General features: G+C 40.6%; 1 protein-coding gene across 4 annotated transcripts; it reads left to right on the forward strand.

Annotated features, from left to right (window-relative positions):
- The first annotated feature begins 174 nt into the window (after positions 1 to 174).
- Positions 175 to 18,636, forward strand: tsg101a (tumor susceptibility 101a). 4 transcript variants are annotated; one of them, XM_061821992.1, is made up of 12 exons: positions 175 to 360; positions 490 to 512; positions 926 to 986; positions 1,752 to 1,839; positions 3,894 to 3,959; positions 4,858 to 5,021; positions 6,787 to 6,913; positions 7,049 to 7,106; positions 7,265 to 7,359; positions 17,715 to 17,917; positions 18,132 to 18,371; positions 18,455 to 18,636. In XM_061821992.1, the coding sequence occupies exons 1-12, from the start codon at positions 301 to 303 to the stop codon at positions 18,542 to 18,544; spliced, it is 1,275 nt and encodes a 424-aa protein (XP_061677976.1). In that variant the 5' UTR covers positions 175 to 300; the 3' UTR covers positions 18,545 to 18,636. The 4 variants fall into 4 exon arrangements, with proteins under 4 accessions (XP_061677976.1, XP_061677977.1, XP_061677978.1 ...); XM_061821993.1 differs by lacking the exon at positions 490 to 512 and having other exon boundaries at positions 176 to 360; XM_061821995.1 differs by lacking the exon at positions 175 to 360 and having other exon boundaries at positions 508 to 636.
- Positions 18,637 to 19,825: the final 1,189 nt, after the last annotated feature.

Raw genomic sequence — 19,825 nt, forward strand, 5'->3', positions numbered from 1 at the left:
GGGTCTTCTTAAGAGTGAAGCGTGGCCATTATCCAGTAAGCGAGTTTTCTTTTCCTAAGACGATCAGGGGTAAACCGCGCCCCCAAGCCATTTGATTGGTCCCTGCAACGCCCTCTTCTTCTCTTGGCTGCTTCTGCCTATTTGGCACCGAGTGCACGACACGCGACACCATCGGTCACTGAGGGAAATGCACCCCCGACGGACGCTTAACACCTGCTGACACTGTGAAACAAGGGGAAGAGGTACAAGTTGGAGGTCATTAGGACACACAGTCATTAGTCACAGCAGCATCATGCCGCGATGTTTACACTGCAAGCAGCCAGAAAGTGGGAACACCAATTCAATTGTCAACCTTTGGAGGTATGGACTACACTTAATCTTAACTTAACTTACTCTAATAATATTCGCGTTCAAATAGATCCGTTTACAATGTGATGGCTAATTAACTGCATGCACTTTGCGCGGGTAATCAATATGATTTTCTTTCAGCCCTCGAAGGAGGCGCACTCGAGGTAAAAGCGAGGGACTTTGCAGGGACCAATCAAATGGCTTGGGGGCGCAGTTTTCCCCTGATCATACTCGGAAAAGAAAACTCACATCCAGTAATACGGGAGCAGGGCGTGTTCTGCCTAGAAAGTATGTGGGAATCTCACTAATGCCTGCCTCGGATATTGTTTTGTTGTTCTCTCCTAGCAGTCAGTTTACGATTAGTCGTTAATGTACTGATTCGATTTGAGACAACAATACGAACATTAATGATATTCAACCAGAGGCTTTATTCCAAATAACCCAACGTTTTTCCCTTTCATTTCGGCCCGACGCTTTGCTAATATCAGCCTAGCATTTGTAGCATTCTTGCTAGCGATCTTGAGTTTGTGTTAGCATTCTGACAGCCAGTTTCATTTACTCCGTTTTATCTTGAAAGATACCCAGACCTGGAAATAATGGCTGTTGTCAACGAAGGGGCCCTGAAAAAAATGTTGAAGGTAACGATGTCAATAAGACGCAAAGGCTCTTGCTGAGTGTATCGTAATTTAGCTAACATCCCCGAAACGTAACAGAAAGGTTTTGTAATTTCCTGGTATTGTAAATGCCACATTTAACCAGAATATGCATTTTCCGATGTATTAAGATTATTTAACATGACTACCGCATTGAAAGAATTTTCGAAGATCCTGTTAGGCATGTTCTAGTTACGAGACTGTGTACGGAACAAGTTAACAATTACATAATTGTATGTTAAATACAATAAAATATGTAACGTGTTTTTTTTTTTTTTTTTCATTTTAGTAGAATCATTCAGATAACTTTCTTTCGGCTTGTCTCGTTAGGGGTCGCCACAGCGTGTCATCTCAGATGAACGCTCGTGGCACATTTTTTACCCCAGATGCCCTTCCTGACGACGCTCCCCCTCTTGGGGAGTGGAGGCCTCAGTGAGAAACGAACTCACGACCCCTGGTTTACCAAACCAATTCTCTAACCATTGAGCAATGGGGCCTCCCGGAATCTTTCAGATAGCAGTTATTGAAAGGTTCCTTTATACTGTATGTATTCACTACATTTCAAGTGTCATTTACATACAAACCATGTTTAGCTTTTGTTATGCAAGATTAAACACTGCAAGGTGTATAGATGATACCAAAATAACTAACGTGTCTACACCTTCTTCCTTGCTTGAGGCATTTCTATTGTTGCGAAATATGAGTATACTTTCATTCTCATCATTGCTTTTCTGTGTTGTCATATTCCAGCAATACAAATACAGGGACCTGACTGTTCGTGAAATCACTAACGTCATCTCTCAGTACAAAGACTTGAAGCCCGTCATGGATGGCTATGGTAATCAAATTTGCTTATCAATTCTTACTTTGAGTGGAACCCCTGGGGTTGAACACAATCTGTTCGCTGGCACTCTCCGATGTCATAGCTTGTATAAATTTCCGAGCAATGAAAGGAAAGAGAAGGAAATCATAGAAAATAAATCATACATCCAAATGTCAAACCATCACCGTCATGCACTGGGGCCAAAAAGCATTTAGTCCGCCACCCATTGTGCATGTTCTCCCACTTAAAACATGAGAGGCTGGTAATTTTCATCATTGGTATACCTCACTTTTGAAAGTCAAATTGAGGGGCAAAAAAAAAAAATCACATTGATTTCTAACACATTTATTTGAAAATTATGGTGGAAATAAGTATTTGGTCACCAAAAAAGGTACAAGACTTCATACTCTTACAGACATGTAACTTCTTCTTTAAGAGGCTCCTCTGTCCTTGACTCATTACCTGTATTAATGGCACTCGTTCTCCCTATTAAAGACACTAGTCCACATCCTCAAACAGTCATACGCCAAATTCCACTATGGCCAAGACCAAAGAGCTGTCAAAGGACCCCAGAAACAATGTTGTTGACCTGGACCAGGCTGAGAAAAGATAATCTGTAGTAGGTAAGCAGCTTGGTGTGTAGAAATCAACTGTGGGAGGAACTATGCAAGCAACTATTAGAAAATGGAAGACGTACAAAACCACTGATAATCTCCCTCATTCTGGAGCTCCTCTCAAGATCTCACCCGTGGGGTGAATATGATCACAAGAACAGTGAGCATAAATCCCAGAACGACACGGCATGACCAAGTGAATGCAAGAGAACTACAGACTGAGACTAAAAAAACAATCGCTACTATTAGTTACACACTAATCTGCCAGGTACTCAAATCCTGCAGTGCGAGATATGTCCCCCTGCTCAAGTCACTACATGTTTATGCCCATCTGAAATTTGCTTGAGAGCATTTGGATGATCCAGAAGAGGATTGGAAGAACGTCATATGGTCAGATGAAACAAAATTAGAACTTTTGGTTAAAAACTCAACTTCCTGTGTATGATGGAGAAAGAATGCAGAGTTGCATCTAAAGAACACCAGAAGTGTGGGGGTGGAAACATGCTTTAGGACTGTTTTTCTGAAAAAGGACAAGGACAACTGATCTGTGTTAAGGAAAGAAAGAGCGGGGCCTTTTATTGTGCGATTTTGAGTGAAAACCTCCTTGCATCAGCGAGTCAATTGAGGATGAAACGTGGATTGGTCTTTCAGTGTGGCAATGATCCCAAACACACCACCCGGGCAAGGAGAGAGTAGCTTCGTAAGAAGCATTTCAAGGTCCTAGAGTGGCCCAACCAGTCTCCAGATCTCAACCCCATAAAAAATGTTCGGAGGGAGTTGAAAGTCTGTGTTGCCCTGTTGCAGCTCCAAAACATCACTGCTCTAGAGTGAATCTGCATGGAGGAGTGGATGAAAATACCAGCAACGCTGTGTTAAAACCTGAAGACTTACAGAAAACATTTGATTGTTGTCATTGCCAACTTAAGGGTATATAACAATCAGATTTCATGGCCTCTTGCGGTCGGTATGTACTGATGGTACAAAGTATTGAGGTGTATTTTTGTTATTGGCCAAATACTTATTTTCCACGATAACTTGCTCAGATTTTATCATTTTTTACTTTTTATTTTTTTCATTTTCTCTCTCATAGTTGAGGTATACCCTGTCACGAAAAGACAAGCCTCTCATCTTTTTAAAGGGGAGTTTTTGCACAACTGATGGGTGACTAAATACTTTTTTTGCCCCACTGTATATTTCAAGATTACGGGTCAGACTTTCTTGTTTTACGTTGTAGCATATTTACAGGTTGTTATGACAATAATGCAGTATTTTGGTCAATTTTCACTATGCATCGGTTTTGGAATTGCCATACAAGTGTTAAATTAAATTGAACCTTGTGTAAGTCCAAAGTTTAAATTGTAAAAACTGAGTGATGTTCACCTGGAGAGGATTGCGCTTCATTCTTAGGTGACTTGTCTGATTATTTTCTTTCGTCATTGACTCATTCCATTTCAGTGTTCAACGATGGCTCTACAAGGGACCTGATGAGTTTAACAGGAACAGTCCCTGTAAGCTATAGAGGTAAATATTCTTTTTCGTTTTGAACATCAGTGTTGAAAATGTGATTGATTATTTACACTACCTTATTTTATGAATGACAGCGCGCACCGGTTAATAGGCTATGACCAATCTTTGTTTTTGTTTTTTTGTACATACATGAGCCAGTACATTGTGAATTTAATAGATATGTACACACACACAGAAATACTTCGTAACATAAATGTTTATACACATACCTTGTTTGACTGAAACACAGCAGCAAAACATCTCAAACACAAAAGGAAAGTCATTGTTTTTATGTGTCCACCTCCCGATTACTAAATCCGTTGAAGTCCTCGTCTTCAGCATCGGAATTGAAGAGCCTCATAATGTCTCCGTCACATAGCATTTGGGTATCTCTTTCGCGCTCGTCATTTTCATCGCGAGCCACAGTTACTGCTGAAGTTGTTGTTCTCTAGTCGCTGTCCAGTCTTTCGAAATCAGTTTAATGATAGTGAATACTTTCTCACTTTGCCACACATTTAAAATCCACTGACATACCTCAGAGAAAGACGATCTTCACATGTGACCAGATTTTGTGAAAGATTTGTCGCCACTGCTCATCCAAGCCTCCCACTCACCTCGCAGTGCCTCTTTAAAAGCACGATTCAGTAGCTGCATAAACTTTGTTGTACCTGCTGGAATGGAGTTTGATGTCTTGTTGGCTGTCTTCACAGAATCTGTTACAGAGGTTCTTGTACAGTTCAAAACAAGCAACACTGTTTTGGGGGCGAAAAAAAAATCCTCCTGGGGGGGGCGACTGTAACATTCCATCAGCCATTCATGTTATGTTATAAATAAGAAAAGTGGTTTATGTTTATCATTTGGTAGAGATTGTATAGGTATTCCTGCACTTGGTAATTTGTGTGTTTCTTCCTAGGCAACGTCTACAACATCCCAGTGTGTCTTTGGTTGCTCGACACGTATCCCTTTAACCCCCCAATTTGTTTTGTTAAACCTACGAGCACCATGATGATTAAAACTGGTAAACATATCGATGCCAACGGAAAAATATACCTACCCTATCTACATGAGTGGAAGCATGTAAGTCTATAAACAATAGAGACTACACTACACTTTTGTTTGGTCAATACGACTGGAATTTTTAACAAAGAGTAGGTACAGAAAGAATTCGGATGCGCTTAAATTTGTCAATCTTTGTTATATTGCAGCCATTTGGTAAAATTAAGTTCATTTTCCCCTCATTAGCACCCCATATTGACAGAAAATATATTGCTGACATTTTGGGAGATTTAAAAAAAGAAAATTAAATGTCACAGCCATAAGTATTCGACTTAGTATTCCACTTCTGTCAGGTTGGATCGTTATTCTTGGTGGACAGCTATTTTCCCGTCACACAAGATGGTTTAAGTCAGGGCTCTGGCTGGGCTATTCAACAACAGTCAGGGAGTTGTTCTGAAGCCACGCCTTTGTTGTTTCAGCAGTTTGCTTACGGTCATTGTATTGTTGGAAGGTAAACCTTCAACCCAGTCTGAGGTCCTGAGCACTCTGGAGAAGGTTTTTGTCCTGTACATTTCTCTACTTGTTTGCATTCATCTTTCCTTCGATTGCAAGCAGTCCTCTTACTGCAGCTGGAAACCACCCCACTGCATGATTCTGCACACCACCATGCTTAACTGTTGGGAATGTTTTGGACAAGCGATGAGCAGTCCTTGGTGTTCTCCACACATACCGCTTAGAATTAAGGCCAAAGAGCTCTTCTATCTTGGTCTCATCAGACCAGAGAATCTTATTTCTCACCGTCTTGGAGTCCTTCAGGTGTTTTTTTTCAAGCAAACTCCATGCGGCCTTTTATGTGTCTGAGGAGAGACTTCCATCAGGCCACTGTACCATCAAGCCCCGACTGGTGGAGGACTGCAATGATGCTTGACTTTCTAGAACTTCTTAGCATTTAATAACTGCATGTTTGGAGCTCGGTCACAGTGATCTTTGGGTTCCTCTTCACTTCTCTCACCAAGGCTCTTCTTACATCGATTGCTCAGTTTGGCTTACGGCCATTTCTGGAAGGGTTCTAATCATCCCAAACAGATAACCTTTAAAGTGTATGGAGGCCGGTGAGCTCTTAGGAACTTTAAGTATAGCAGACATTTATTTTGTAACCTTGGCCCGATCTGTGGCTTGCCACATTTTTGTCCCTGTGCGCTTCAGTCATTTCCTTTGACATCATGATTCTCATTTGCTCTGACATGCATTGTGAGCTGAAGGTCTTGTATAAATAGTTGTGTGGCTTTCTTAATCAAGTCCAATAAGTATACAACACAAGGTTCAAATGAAGGTGTAGAACCATCTCAATGATGATCAGAAGAAATGGACAGCAACCGAGTTAAATGTATCACAGCAATAGGTCTGAATACTTATGGCTGTGTGTTAAGTTTCTATAGTCTTTGACTGTAGTTTGATGAACACCAAAGAATTTAGATAGAGTAATTGGTTCTGTAAATGCACATATTAACGGTACATGTGGAATAGAAACATCTTTTTAATGATCGTTTAGATAAGCAGCAAACAGGAAAGTATCGATGTCATTTGAATTAGTCCAACTAAGGAAATACATTTTTGAAGTTTTAATTTGAATTATAAATATCATTGCTGCTATTCTCAAAGCTTAATTTTTTAATCATTTTATAGACAATCACATCTTAAATTTGTCAAGTCTTGCAATAAATTCATTCTACCTGCAGAGCCCGTGTTTATTTACTTATTACTAATAAGTTGTTTGTTTTTGAATTCTACAAAATGGGAAATTGGTTATCTTGAAGGACCTTTCACCCTTTTCTTTGTTTTCCAGCCTCAGTCAGACCTCTATGGTCTCATTCAGGTGATGATTGTGGTTTTCGGAGAGGAGCCGCCAGTGTTTTCTCGGCCTACCACACAAGCATCTTACCAAGCTTTCCAAGCTGCGGGACCTCCTACTAGTATGTGGTGTTTTTTTTTTTTTTTTTTCTTCCCCTGAATCACCCAGTTTAACACCAGGTGGAGCTCATTCCCCATAGCAGAACACCATGGAGAAGTAGATGATGTGATTGTGTGTACTCTTCCTCTTTCATCAGCTTCTTACGTACCTGCCATGCCTGCAGTTTCACCTTACGGGCCAAGTCCTAATACGGGGTAAGTTGTTTTACAATCATGTGATGACACTAGTTTTGTTTGACAAATATGCTCGGCCACCAATGCTGTTTTATTACTTCACACCTTCAGTCTTGTTTGTTGCATTCAAAAGTACAATATGTCTGAATATAGTAATATTAGTTTTATTTCCTTTGCAGAGGCTATCCAGGTTACCAGTACACAGGGGGCAACTCTTACCCAGCTACTTCTGGTCCAACACACTACCCCACCCAGAGTCCTGTGTCCACAGTGGGTATGTGTTAGGTCCAACATCTACCATCTTGACATGCAATGTTTGTCAAATACAACAAACTAACCTTAGTCTCAATTTTTTTGCTGCGACAATACTCTTGCTGAGGTTGATGGTATGGAGCGTATTCTGCTAGTGACTACTAAAATGCAACTTTTTAATGTTACAGCCACAGTCCAAAGACGTAGTGACTATTTGTAAATTTCAGAATAATAAGAGAACACACAATTTTTTTTTTTTTTTTTTTTTACACACAAGTATTTTTTTTCCACCCTTAATAATAACTAAAATAATCCTTGTAAATGTATGTTGTGAAATGTTCTTAGACAGTTGGAGTATTTGCCCACTCAGTTATGAAGTAACGACCCTCGCCCCATTCTTGTAGTGAACAACTGAGCCTAATCAGAGAGGTTCTTTTTATATCCAATCATTCATATTTCCAATTTATCTGTGGAAAGTTTCAAACAGTTGATATATATTTTAGCATTGCTGATTGCCTATCCTGAGGGTGGAGGTGTGTGTTGGCATTGGATCCCTGCGGGGAAGTTGCTGGGAGGCCCCTGGTGAGGCCAGCGAACTGCACTGGGTCCCTCGGCATGGGTTGTGTCTTGTCCACTGTCTTGCTCTTGGTTGGAACCCTGGGTCTAATCCTGCCCTTGATTGATTGAGTGGGGTCCTTACCCTCTGCGGTGCAGTCACAACAATTATAACACTTGAGTCAGTCTTTTTGATGTAAAACTTTTCATTCACTTGCGCACACACCCTGGGACTCTTTCACTGGGTGTGGGACCACTCACTCATTGCACCAAATAACTCATGAATACTCAAATTGCTTGTGTATCCGCCCATCATTGTTCTTGTTCTACAGACTTCTATAAATTAAATAATCCCACCACACTTCAGTGATACAGCTGGGTTCACCCTTGTTGTCCTCCACGCTGCTTCTCTTGTCCTATCTTCTTCAGTCTGTCCCTCACAGGGTGCAGAGCTACACCCCCATGCAATATCCATATTTTTTTCTGTTGTAGATATGTAAAATTTACCGTAATTTCTCAAAAATAGTGCAAATTTTTCCAAAAATATTTTCAAAAAGTTAATAGACCACATTATATTTAGGTATGGATAAAAAAAAAAAAACAATCACATTGCATAGTTGTATACAGGTACATAGAGTGGTTAAAAAAGGTATACATATACATTTTGATATGCTATTCAATGTCTTATGTTACACATTTATATTACGGTAATGTGCGCCACCAACCTGAACTCTGACCTCCTCGGAGGGGAGGGGGCGTTGTATTTTACGATCGTTAGCGTAGCATGTTTGTTGCTACTGCACCAAAGACCAGAAACAACTGCCCGTGAGTTTGTTTTAACTTAAACCAAGACAAAAAATGTCGACTACAACAGCTAGTTGTGCAGCTGCTTTTAAAAGAAATGTGTCATGACTCGTGCCGATGACGCCGCCAACCCGGAAGTAGCGCGGCAGTCCGAAACAATGATAGCTTCCCTCGATGGCTTCAGGTGGGTAGAAAAACAACGTGAGCTCAAACTACATAATACTAGCGTCATGGGCACATAAAAAAAAAAAAAAAATGGGAGAGAGCACACAATTGAAATGCTCGTTTTTTTTTTTTTTTTGTTTTTTTTTTTTAAATGTGCCCATTACCCTCGTTTCTACGTGGTTTGAGCTCACATTGTTTTTATAGCCACCTGGTGGGTTAGAGTGGGTTAGAGAGGCTGCGCTGCGGAACCAAAACGCTTGGGATTCAAAATATGTTTCCCCACAAACGCCATGGATGGCACAGAGATGTCATGCTGTGGGAGCAAAATAGGATCACTGTTCATGAGTTCAGGAGGTACCAGAACTGGACCAACTCACCAAAGGTAGCTACGATGGATATTTTTCAGATTGGAGATGAGCCAGATGTTGCTTTTGAAGTCTTGGTCAAGGATGTGTAATATAGCACTATGCACAAATATTTAGTGCAATAAAAAAATGTTTAGGTTTGGACATTGGCGAGAGTGTGAATATATTGGTAGAAAGGTGCTGAGGTTGGAGCTGTCAGGCAAAAGTGTGAGAGGAAGACCAAAGAGAAGGTTGATGGATGTTGTGAGGTAAGACATGAGGACAGCTGGTGTTAAAGAAGATGTAGGAGAAAAACATGACACGCTGTGGCGACTCCTAACGGGAAAAGCCAAAAGGAAAAATATTAAATATTAATTCAAGACTGCAATATGTGTGATCAATAGTATTAATAAAATGTTATGCCAATATTGTGCATTTTTGTTGGTTGAGGGATTCTGTTCTGACAATTACGGGTACCAGGACAAGCGTGTCCTGTGGCCTGTCCCGAGATTATATTATGGGTCCATCAGCACATGTACAATGATTTATTATTAATGATTGTTGTACAGACAGTTTTTTGAAAAACAATAAAAGTACAAATCTAACAAAATATAAATAGAGAATTCCCAATATTTTGAGCATATGGTTAGCAGTAATTTGGTGGTGCGCAATTGGTAGAAGGCCTTTCCTGATTTATTTTTTTAAGGTCAACGTTGGGGGTGTGCATTACACTTCAGGACGCATTATACTCAAGAAATTACAATACTTTTCTCATCCTGTTTACAATTAGTGCCTTGTCTTCGTCCCAACCCCCCTCCCTCCCCAGAAACTGTTCTGTTCGACTGATTCTCAATAAAGTTCAATTATAAGGAAACCACGGAGGAATCTCAAAAACTCCACTATGACACAGTAAAAGTGTTCTGTCATAAAAGGGATCCAGGTCCTCCATTCTGCTTGACCTAACAGCTGAACAAAACGCGCGCGCGCACACACACACACACACAAAAGGGTTCATCATAACGTCTACAAATTCAAATAAAAACTCGGACATGCAAAGCAAAAGCGCTATTCCACCACACAGCTCTGCTGGACCCAAGCTCATCTGAGAGGGACTGACTCAAAGTTGGAAATGTTTGCTGTGGTCTGACAAGTCCAGCTTTCCAATTGTTTTTAAAAATCAGACGAAAAACATCGAGATTATTAGTACAAAATAGAAGACAGGATATGTGATGCTGGATTGGTGACATGCACATCTGAAGGCACAAGTAATGCTGAAAGTTACATACAGGTTTTGAAGCAACACCTGCTGCTATCCAAGCAATGTCTTCTTCAAGGACGTCCCTGTTAATTTCAGCAAGCAAACTTAAAGCCACATTTTGCACATGTTACAACAAACTGGCTTCATAGTAAAAGATTGCAAATACTAGACTGGCCTGCGAGCCGTTCAGACCTTTCTGCCATTTGAAAATGTCCGTTTATGAAATGAGAAATATAATAACTAAGACTACGAACTTTTGAGCAACTGAAGTAGTACACGAAGCAATAATGGTAAAAAATTCTACCTTCAAAGCTTTGACGATTAGTGTCTTCAGTTTCCAAATAGTTGTTGAGGATTGTTAAAAGGAAATTTGATGTAATACAACAATTAACATGCCCGTCTCCCAGCTTTTCTAGAACATTGAAGGCAAATCCAAAATGAGTATTTTCAAAAAAACTTATCAGTTTCAGCTTCAAATAGCCTCTTTGTGATGTATTCAGTTTAATATAGATTGCAAAAGATTTGCAACTCACCTTTTTATTTGTTTTTTTTTTTTTACAACGTCCCAACCTCATATGAATTGGAGTTTGTACTAGTATCTGAGGTGAGTATCAGTAGTGTGCTAAGTAGATGGAAAGAATACTTTAAGAAGTTAATAAATGAAGAAAATGGGAGAGAAGGTAGAGCAGAAGAGACAAGTGTGAATGACCAGGTAGTGGCAATGATGAGTAAGGGAGAAGTTAGAAAGGTACTGAACAGAATGAAAAATGGAAAGACAGTTGGTCCTGATGACATACCAGTTGCGGTATGGAAGCAGTTTGGAGAGGTGGTTGTCGAGCTTTTGACCAACTTATTCAATAGAATACTAGCGGGAGAGAAGATGCCAGACGAATGGAGGAAAAGTGTGCTAGTCCCCATTTTTAAGAACTAAGGCGATGTTCAGAGCTGTGGAAACTATAGAGGAATAAAGATGATGGGCAACACAAAGTTATGGGAAAGAGTAGTAGAGGCTAGACTTAGGACAGAAGTAAGTATCTGCGAGCAACAGGATGGTTTCATGCCGAGAAAGAGTACCACAAATGCATTATTTGCCTTGAGGATGCTAGTGGAAAAGTACAGAAAATGTCAGAAGGAGCTACATTGTGTCTTTGTAGACCAAGAGAAAGCCCATGACAGAGCACCAACAGAGCAAATGTGGTACTGGATGCGCAAGTAGAGTACCAAGAGAGGAACTGTGGTACTGCATGCGCAAATCTGGTGTGGCGGAAAAATATGTTAGAATGGTACAGGACATTTATGAGGGCAGCAGAACAACGGTGAGATGTGCCGTAGGTGTGTCAGACGAATTTAAAGCCCAAGTTTCATCCCTATAAACAATCTAAAATAGATATTGAAATGAAAAATACATATAATATTCACTTCAATGTCTATACAAAAAAAAATATGAGCGGAGAGCGCGTCATCCATGCGCAAAGTTGCAGAAGTCTCATTCGATATCCAAGTGGTCGTCATATTGGCAGCATCTACTGCCTGTAACGTCACCCCAAACATTCACTATTGAAACCACGCTGTGGCCCCTACTATGGGACATGCCCCTTCAGACACGGAAGCTCTTTTCGAAGAAGAGAACATCTCACCATCGAGTGAAGTGTCCGGGGCAATGTTAGTTTATTTTTTCGAGCCATATTTAGATGATATGCAAATCGCTTCTAACTAACAAAAGACTTCCATTCAGTATGTATGAGCCAGCCCGGCCGAAGGCATGCTAGTCCGCCCACCTACTATGAAACATGGAAGCTTGGCCGAAACCGTGATCGGCGCACATGGGACACGTTTAGCACCTCTGATTTAGGACGCGGATCTTTTGTTACGTTCTGATGGGATTATGTCCTCGCCCCAACTGTTTTTTTTTTTTTTTTTTAGTAGCTCTATACACACCTACCTGTCATTTGGAACCCACGAAGCTCTCGTTCTTTGCACCCGTTTAATCAATTTTTCACGACAAACCGGGTTTCTTGGAAACTTATGAAGAGTAAATCCATCCTCCCAAGTGTTCAAGCAATATCCAGCAATGTAACGAGCCGGCATTTTGGCTAACATGAAGGAACAAAGAGCTATCTTCCAGCAGGTCAAACTAATATAATGAAACGAGTCCGCTTGAGTGCAGTACTGCCCTTAACATCACTTTCTGCTTCTTGTCAAAAACAAATCCCTCGAGAGGCTTTTCATGGCGGGAGTTAGAAAAAGCCATATACATCAAAACTGTCAAAACCATGTTTTGTGGTGGAAAAAATGTATGGGTCCATTTCATTAATAACATACTAAAAATCATCCGTTTCATGACAGTGGCGCTTTTAGGGTGGCGGGGGGACTGCATCAGGCATCTGCGCTGAGCCCCTTCCAGTTTGCGGTAGTAATGGAAAGGCTGACAGATGAGGTTACACTGGAATCCCTTTGGACCATGATGTTTGTAGACGATATTGTGATCTGCAGTGTCTGGTGTTCTATGTGACAGAAGAGTCTCTGCTAGGATGAAAGGCAAAGTTTACAAAACAGTGGTGAGGCCGGACATGATGTATGGATTAGAGACAGTAGCACTGAAGAAACAACAGGGTGGATAGGATTAGAAATTAGCTCATTAGAGGGACAGCCATAGTTGGATGTTTTGGAGGTTAGAGAGAGCAAACTTGGATGATATGGACATGTTCAGAGGCGAGAGAGTGAGTATGTTGCTAGAAGGGTGCTGAGGATTGAGCTGCCAGGCAAAAGAGCGAGAGGAAGACAAAAGAAAAGGTTGATGGATGTTGTGAGGGAGGACATGAGGACAGTGGGTGTTAGAGAGGAAGATGCACGAGATAGGCTTAGGTGGAAAAAGATGACACGGTGTGGCGACCCCTAACGTGACAAGCCGAAAGGAAAAGAAGACTACTAGTATCTGAGATGAATAATGCCCAGAACCTCCACAAAAAACCCAAGTTAAACTTAGCTGTTAACTGACATACGAAGAGGCTCCTCCCCCAGCCGAGATTTATCACTTTATTACATTCCCTGGAAACAATTGAATACTTCCTATGAGCTTTTAGCCTTATCTTGGGATATCTAAGAGCCATATAGAAAGAGAACACAAAACCAGACTAGGTGAATTTTTCCGTGAATAGCTGAAGAAATGGTTCACAGGAAAGAAAACATAAATGAATAGAAACTGAGTTATTTCACTGCAAAATAACGATGACAAAAAAGCTCAATCACACTGTTGCAGTACAGCCTCCAAATAATTGTATTCAAGCCAATCCAGTGAAATGGAGCTTCTATCTTTCTCTGCAGCTAACTGCAAATTCAGCCATATGACCTTTTTACTGAAACCCTTTCACCCTGAGTTGACTTTGGTGGCATGCTGAACTGACAACAAAAGGTCATCTGATGTAACTAGAGTTGGGAGCATTAAAGGCCAACAGGATGTACAGTATGGGCCTAGACACAAAGTTCTCTCTAGTTATGTGCTATATTTGGTGCTGTAACAGTAACTCTCCACAAAGACAGACCTATGATCAGCTGTTTCGTCGCAGAAGTGAAACAGCAATGAACCGTCTGCCATTTTTTGGTGGTCTCCTATATTTAGTAGTGGAGATGGGGGCGGGGGGAAATGATTCAATACTGAACTGTACATGCTGTAGGTTTGACAGAAGACACGTACAGTGCCTTGTACGCCTTAAACCTTTTCACGTTTTGTGACCTTAGTTATAAACTTGAACATCTTTTGTCAAGATTTTATGTGATAGACTAACACAAAGCACATAATTGTGAAGTGGAATGAAAATGATGTTCATATGATGACATTTTTTGAATGGTGGCGTTAATGGGGGGGGGACAAAACTGCTCCTGTGGTGGAGCTTGTTAGATTGAATACAGCGTTCCCTCGCTATATCGCACACGGATTGTAGATTCAGTGTGTTGCCCATTGTTTTTCATATTCATCGCGCATAATTTGTCAAGATAATTTGCAAGATTTTATTGAATGCTCTCATTACAGGGAATAAAATGTACAAAGTGTACGGTCCAATGTTTAGAAGACAATGGTAGAGGTCAATAGAAGTGTAGAAAACATGAGTAAGAGTCTGGGGTGGGTCATTAAGCTTTAAAATATGTATTAATAATTAGAATGTGTGGCTGTTCCTTTACGGATATCACCAGCAATAAAAGAGGAATTAGCTAATGACGTGTCCTTACCTGAACAAGTGTGGACACGGGGTGAACTTTGTGCATGTTCTTGGTGATGCTCGCCACCAGGTCAGCCACAGATATCCTTATGGCCCTTGAAGTGTAACCCTTCAGCCGGATCACCTCATATGCGCTATAGAACACAAGCAACTATCATGCACATTTTGAAACAGCACTATTTGTCTAATTAAACTTTGCATTTTAGTAATACTGATAACGATGAGGTATTATTAGCTCTAATCTCAAATCAGGAAACCTATAGTTCAGCTGTAAGAACACAGTAACAGCGTACGCCGTTATTTTAGACACCGATTGCCACGTCAACACAGGCTGACCTTCAAGGCTAAATAGTTGAGTGTTTCTGGTGGTACACACAGTGATGGGGGCAGACAGCAAAAATAAAAGCACACCTATAATTGGGAAATAGCGAAAAGTAACTTCGGGGGGTTGGGGGTTGTTTGGAACAGCAGGACACAAAGTAAAAGGCAGTCGCTCTGGGTAATGCACAGTGTTTTTTGATATTTAGTTTGGGGTCGAAGTGTGGCATCAAGGGGCGCGATACCCCGCTCACAGAGTGAGCTCCTTCTGGACGGCCCACAGCGTGTCAGCGCTCTTTATGAGCTGCTGCTGCTCCTCTGGCTTCAGGGTCACGTTGAAGACATCTGACAGGCCCCTGTTGCCCAGGACGCAGGGGACGCTCAGGAAAACCTCCTCTTTCACACCGTATATACCCTGCCGTACAACGTGTGCAAAATTAAGATATGTCCACAATCTCGTAGGAACGGACAGGAGAGCCATATCCACATTTTTGGAATGCTGGAGTTAATGGGGGGAACAAAACGGCTCCTGTGGTAGTTAACGGGGGGAACAAAACGGCTCCTGTGGTGGAGGTTGTTAGATTAAATACAACGTTCCCTCGATAAATCACTTGTGGATTGTGAATTCAGCATGTTGCACATTTTGTTTTTCATATTCACATAATTTGTGGGATTTTATTGAATGCTCTCATTACAGGGAATAAAATGTACAAAGTGTACAGTCTAATTTTTAGAAGAGTATGGTAGAGGTCAATAGGAGTGTAGAGAACATGAGTAAGAGTCTGTGGAGGGTCATAAAGCTTTAAAAAAATGTATGAATAATTAAAATGTGTGGTTGTTCCTTTACGGATTTCACCAGCAATAAAAGAGGAATTAGCTAATGACGTGTCCTTACCTGAATGAGTGTGGACACGGGGTGAACTTTGTGCATGTTCTTGGTGATGCTCGCCACCAGGTCAGCCAGAGACATCCCGATGCCCCATGAAGTGTAAGCCTTCAGCCGGATCACCTCATATGCGCTATAGAACACAAGCAACTATCATGCACATTTTGAAACGCCACCATTTTTCTAATCAAACTTTGCACATTAGCAATACTGATAACGATGAGGTATTTTTAGCTCTAATCTCAAATCAGGAAAGCTATAGTTTAGCTGTAAGAACGCTATGCAAGTCAAAAATTCACATTCACTCTTTGACATTGCGTTATAAATGTGTCGTGAGCCAGCCTATTGCTGCAATCTGAATGTTGACTTGTGATTAGCTGAAGAGTGATTCTCTGAGGTCTTAAAGTCTAACGGAAGCTGAAAGAGCTGAACTGTACATGCCGTAGGTTTGACAAAAGATATGTACAGTGCCTTGAAAAAGTCTTTTACTGTACACCTTAAACCTTTTCACGTTTTGTGACCTTACAGTCATAAACCTGAATGTCTTTTGTCAAGATTTTATGTGATACACTAACACTAAGCACATAATTGTGAAGTGGAATGAAAATGATGGTTTTCAACATGTAATTGATCTTATTTCAAACATATGAAGAAGCATAAAAATGAAAATAAAATCAACAAATAGAGCAAATCAAGAATGAATAAACAATGCAAAACTAGAAGCTAGATTCAAGTACAAAAAAATTAAGAGCAGACAAACTTACATATTTGAAAGAGGGTAATAGGACGTATAAACTCACCCCCCCTTACCTTATTTTTTTATATATACATAATAGCTAGAGATTCAATACACCATATAGTTCACAGATGGATATAGATACAGTGGTCATTGTGTCTATTTTACGGCGGGTGTTCTAGAGTCTGTATACTTTGTGAAGATGTCTCTTATCTTTTTTTATTTTTTTATTTTGGCCGTTCTGTACTTCTACACAAATTCCAAGTTTTAACTCCACATTTTAATGCAACACTTTTTAACTAACACACAGGCCATTCATTCTTTTATCCAGACCACTAAGCATTTACATTATCAAGTCTTTATTTGTTATATAAGTACCCAATATATACTTGCATACATTTTCTTCCTAATTTGCTTTAGTCAAGGTGGCACGGTGGATGACTGGCTAGTACATCTGTCTGCCAGATCTGAGTACGAGGGTTCAAATCTGACCTTGCCTATGTGGCACTTCCAGGTTCTCCCTCTGCCGTTGCGGGTTTTCTCCTGGTACTCCAACATCCCACAACTCAAAACATGCTTGCTTGGTTAGTTGAAGACTTTAATTTCCTTTCAGGTGGGAATTTGAGTGTGAAGTGTTGTTTTTCTCTGTGCCCTACATTGGCTGGCAACCAGTTCACGTTATACCCCGCCTCTCACCTGAAGTCAGCTGGTATAGGCTTCAGCACGCCCGCAACCCGAGTGAGGATAATCCATAAGTAAAATGAATGAATTAATGGTTAAGTCAATTCTATTCATTCATTTTTTTTTTTTATCATTTTTGTTGGACAAACATACATGGACTCCTCTAAAATATTGAATGTTTGGAGTCACGTCTCATTTGCCTCTGTGTGTTTGTTTATGACTCATTCATTCTGAAAAGAAATAAAAATGCTAAATACTGTTAAAAATTTGAAATGTGTTGTGAGGTGTATACTGATAGGGTGCACCGTGTTGTCTTTTATGGCAAATGTTTGCCGACAAAGGTACACAAGATCAATGTAGGATAATGTATGGATTAACAGTGACTGATTCCAAATGAATGTCACCTTGTCTAGGCTCCAATAGAGATGGCACCATAGGCGAGGACACGATCCGTGCGTCGCTGATCTCTGCTGTTAGTGACAAGCTCCGCTGGAGGATGAAGGAGGAAATGGACAGGGCTCAGGCTGAGTTGGATGCCCTCAAGCGCACAGAAGAAGACCTCAAAAAGGGCCATCAGAAACTTGAAGACATGATCTCAAGATTGGGCCAGGAAGTGGTAATGTTTTTTTTTTTTTTTTTTTTTTTTAATATAAAAACAGTGTTCCCCTCTGATGTCGTGGTTCATTGTTCACACTCCCGCTATATTATGGTATACTGACTTTTCTGGGTCTGGAATATATCTGCCGTGATGAACGGGGGTTCACTGTACTGTTGTTGTATCCTATCTTCGCCAACGGTTTGGACTTGATTGCCATGTATTGTTTGGGCAGGCCGACGTGGACAGGAACATCGAGTTGCTAAAGCGCAAGGACGAGGAGCTGAGCGAGGCCCTGGAAAAGATGGAGAACCAGTCGGAGAACAATGACATTGATGATATCATTGTGCCGACGGCTCCCCTATACAAACAGATCCTGAATCTCTACGCTGAGGAAAATGCCATTGAGGACACCATCTTCTACCTGGGAGAGGCCCTCCGCAGGGGGGTCATAGATCTGGAGGTTTTTCTCAAGGTGGCCATTTCAACTCTATGACTTGCACTCCACAAAGTTATGCATGTCTTATCAATGTGGTTTAATTTCCTCTTTTGTTGCAGCACGTACGGCTTCTGTCCAGAAAGCAGTTTCAGCTCCGTGCCCTCATGCAGAAAGCCCGCAAGACCGCTGGCCTAAGTGACCTCTACTGAGCGTCACTAACACAAGACAAACATCTATCTCTTCAAGCCCTCTAATTCTCTTTCTTTTCTGTGTTGTATCCCATCTTTAACGGGCAGTGCAGCTGTTTAGCCACTCCTACATTTGTCCCTATAACCTGCATCAAACCAAATGCTTTAGAGATTTTACAAAAAGGACGCACTCACCACCATAATGTTTGATGTGGTTATCTATTAGCCAGGCCACCTCGTTTAAGTAAGCACAAAATGTCATGGGCTCGTTGATGAGAGTCACCCTATATCACGAAAAGGTTAGCCTCTGCTATAAATACCCAATGAAGTTAACCTTGAGATTTGATTTAGAGCTGCATGCAGCCTGAGCCACATTTCTTTTTTTTTATTATGGCTGTTATAATCCATGAAACTATTGTTTTTCCAGTCATGTTTAGACTCTCCTCACTTTCATTGGACATGTCAGCTGCTCAGGTTAGCCCTCCAGTTTGGTTGTTGGGCTGCATTAGCAAATCATGTACAGTAGCTCTTCTACCTTGTGCAGTCACTCTTGATGACATTTTTACAAAGCTATCTTCATTTTTGCTGTCCAATCTGATTTCTGATAAAGTTCATTCGCTGTATAAACCTTTCTTGTTTAAGTTTGTTAAAGGGTACATAAGAGCCGATTATACTAATCAAATGTTAAGTTATGACAACACCTCACATAACTTAGCCTTCTACTAAATGCACTTTGAAATGTATCATATATCTGCTGTTATTTTTTTTTTCCAATTAAACCATGGATCATCTTTTGTATCTGTAGATTTATGTAAATCTGTTCAAATAAAAAAAAAATTTGATGGCTTAACTCATATTTGTATTTGCGGTAAATGTCAGAGCAGTTTTGCCCGAATATGTGCCACAAAGTTCAAAAGGTTTATATAAATAATACCTGTCACTATGTGTACTAGAAATTGAGAAGTTTCTAACAAAGAAACAGGAAACTGGATAATTTCATACAGAACACCAGATGATCTCTCATGACACCCATTGGGTCACAACACCCTGGTTGGGAATCGCTGTTTGAGAGTGCTTTACCACCTTAGGGTCACAGGGCATGTGTAGACAAGCTTTCATGATGTAATCACACCAATGGACAATTTAGTCTTCTGTGAAACATGCATGTGTGTACAAAGTAGGAAGACCCGAGGTGAGATTCAAACACCAATCCTCAAAAAAGTGAGCCAAAGCAAAAGTTTTTGCTCTTGTTTTGATTGTTTTGCACCAAGCCGATAATAAACATACTCAATTTATATTTTT

This window comes from Syngnathoides biaculeatus, chromosome 6 (assembly GCF_019802595.1).
Source record: "Syngnathoides biaculeatus isolate LvHL_M chromosome 6, ASM1980259v1, whole genome shotgun sequence".
Lineage (NCBI taxonomy): Eukaryota > Metazoa > Chordata > Actinopteri > Syngnathiformes > Syngnathidae > Syngnathoides > Syngnathoides biaculeatus.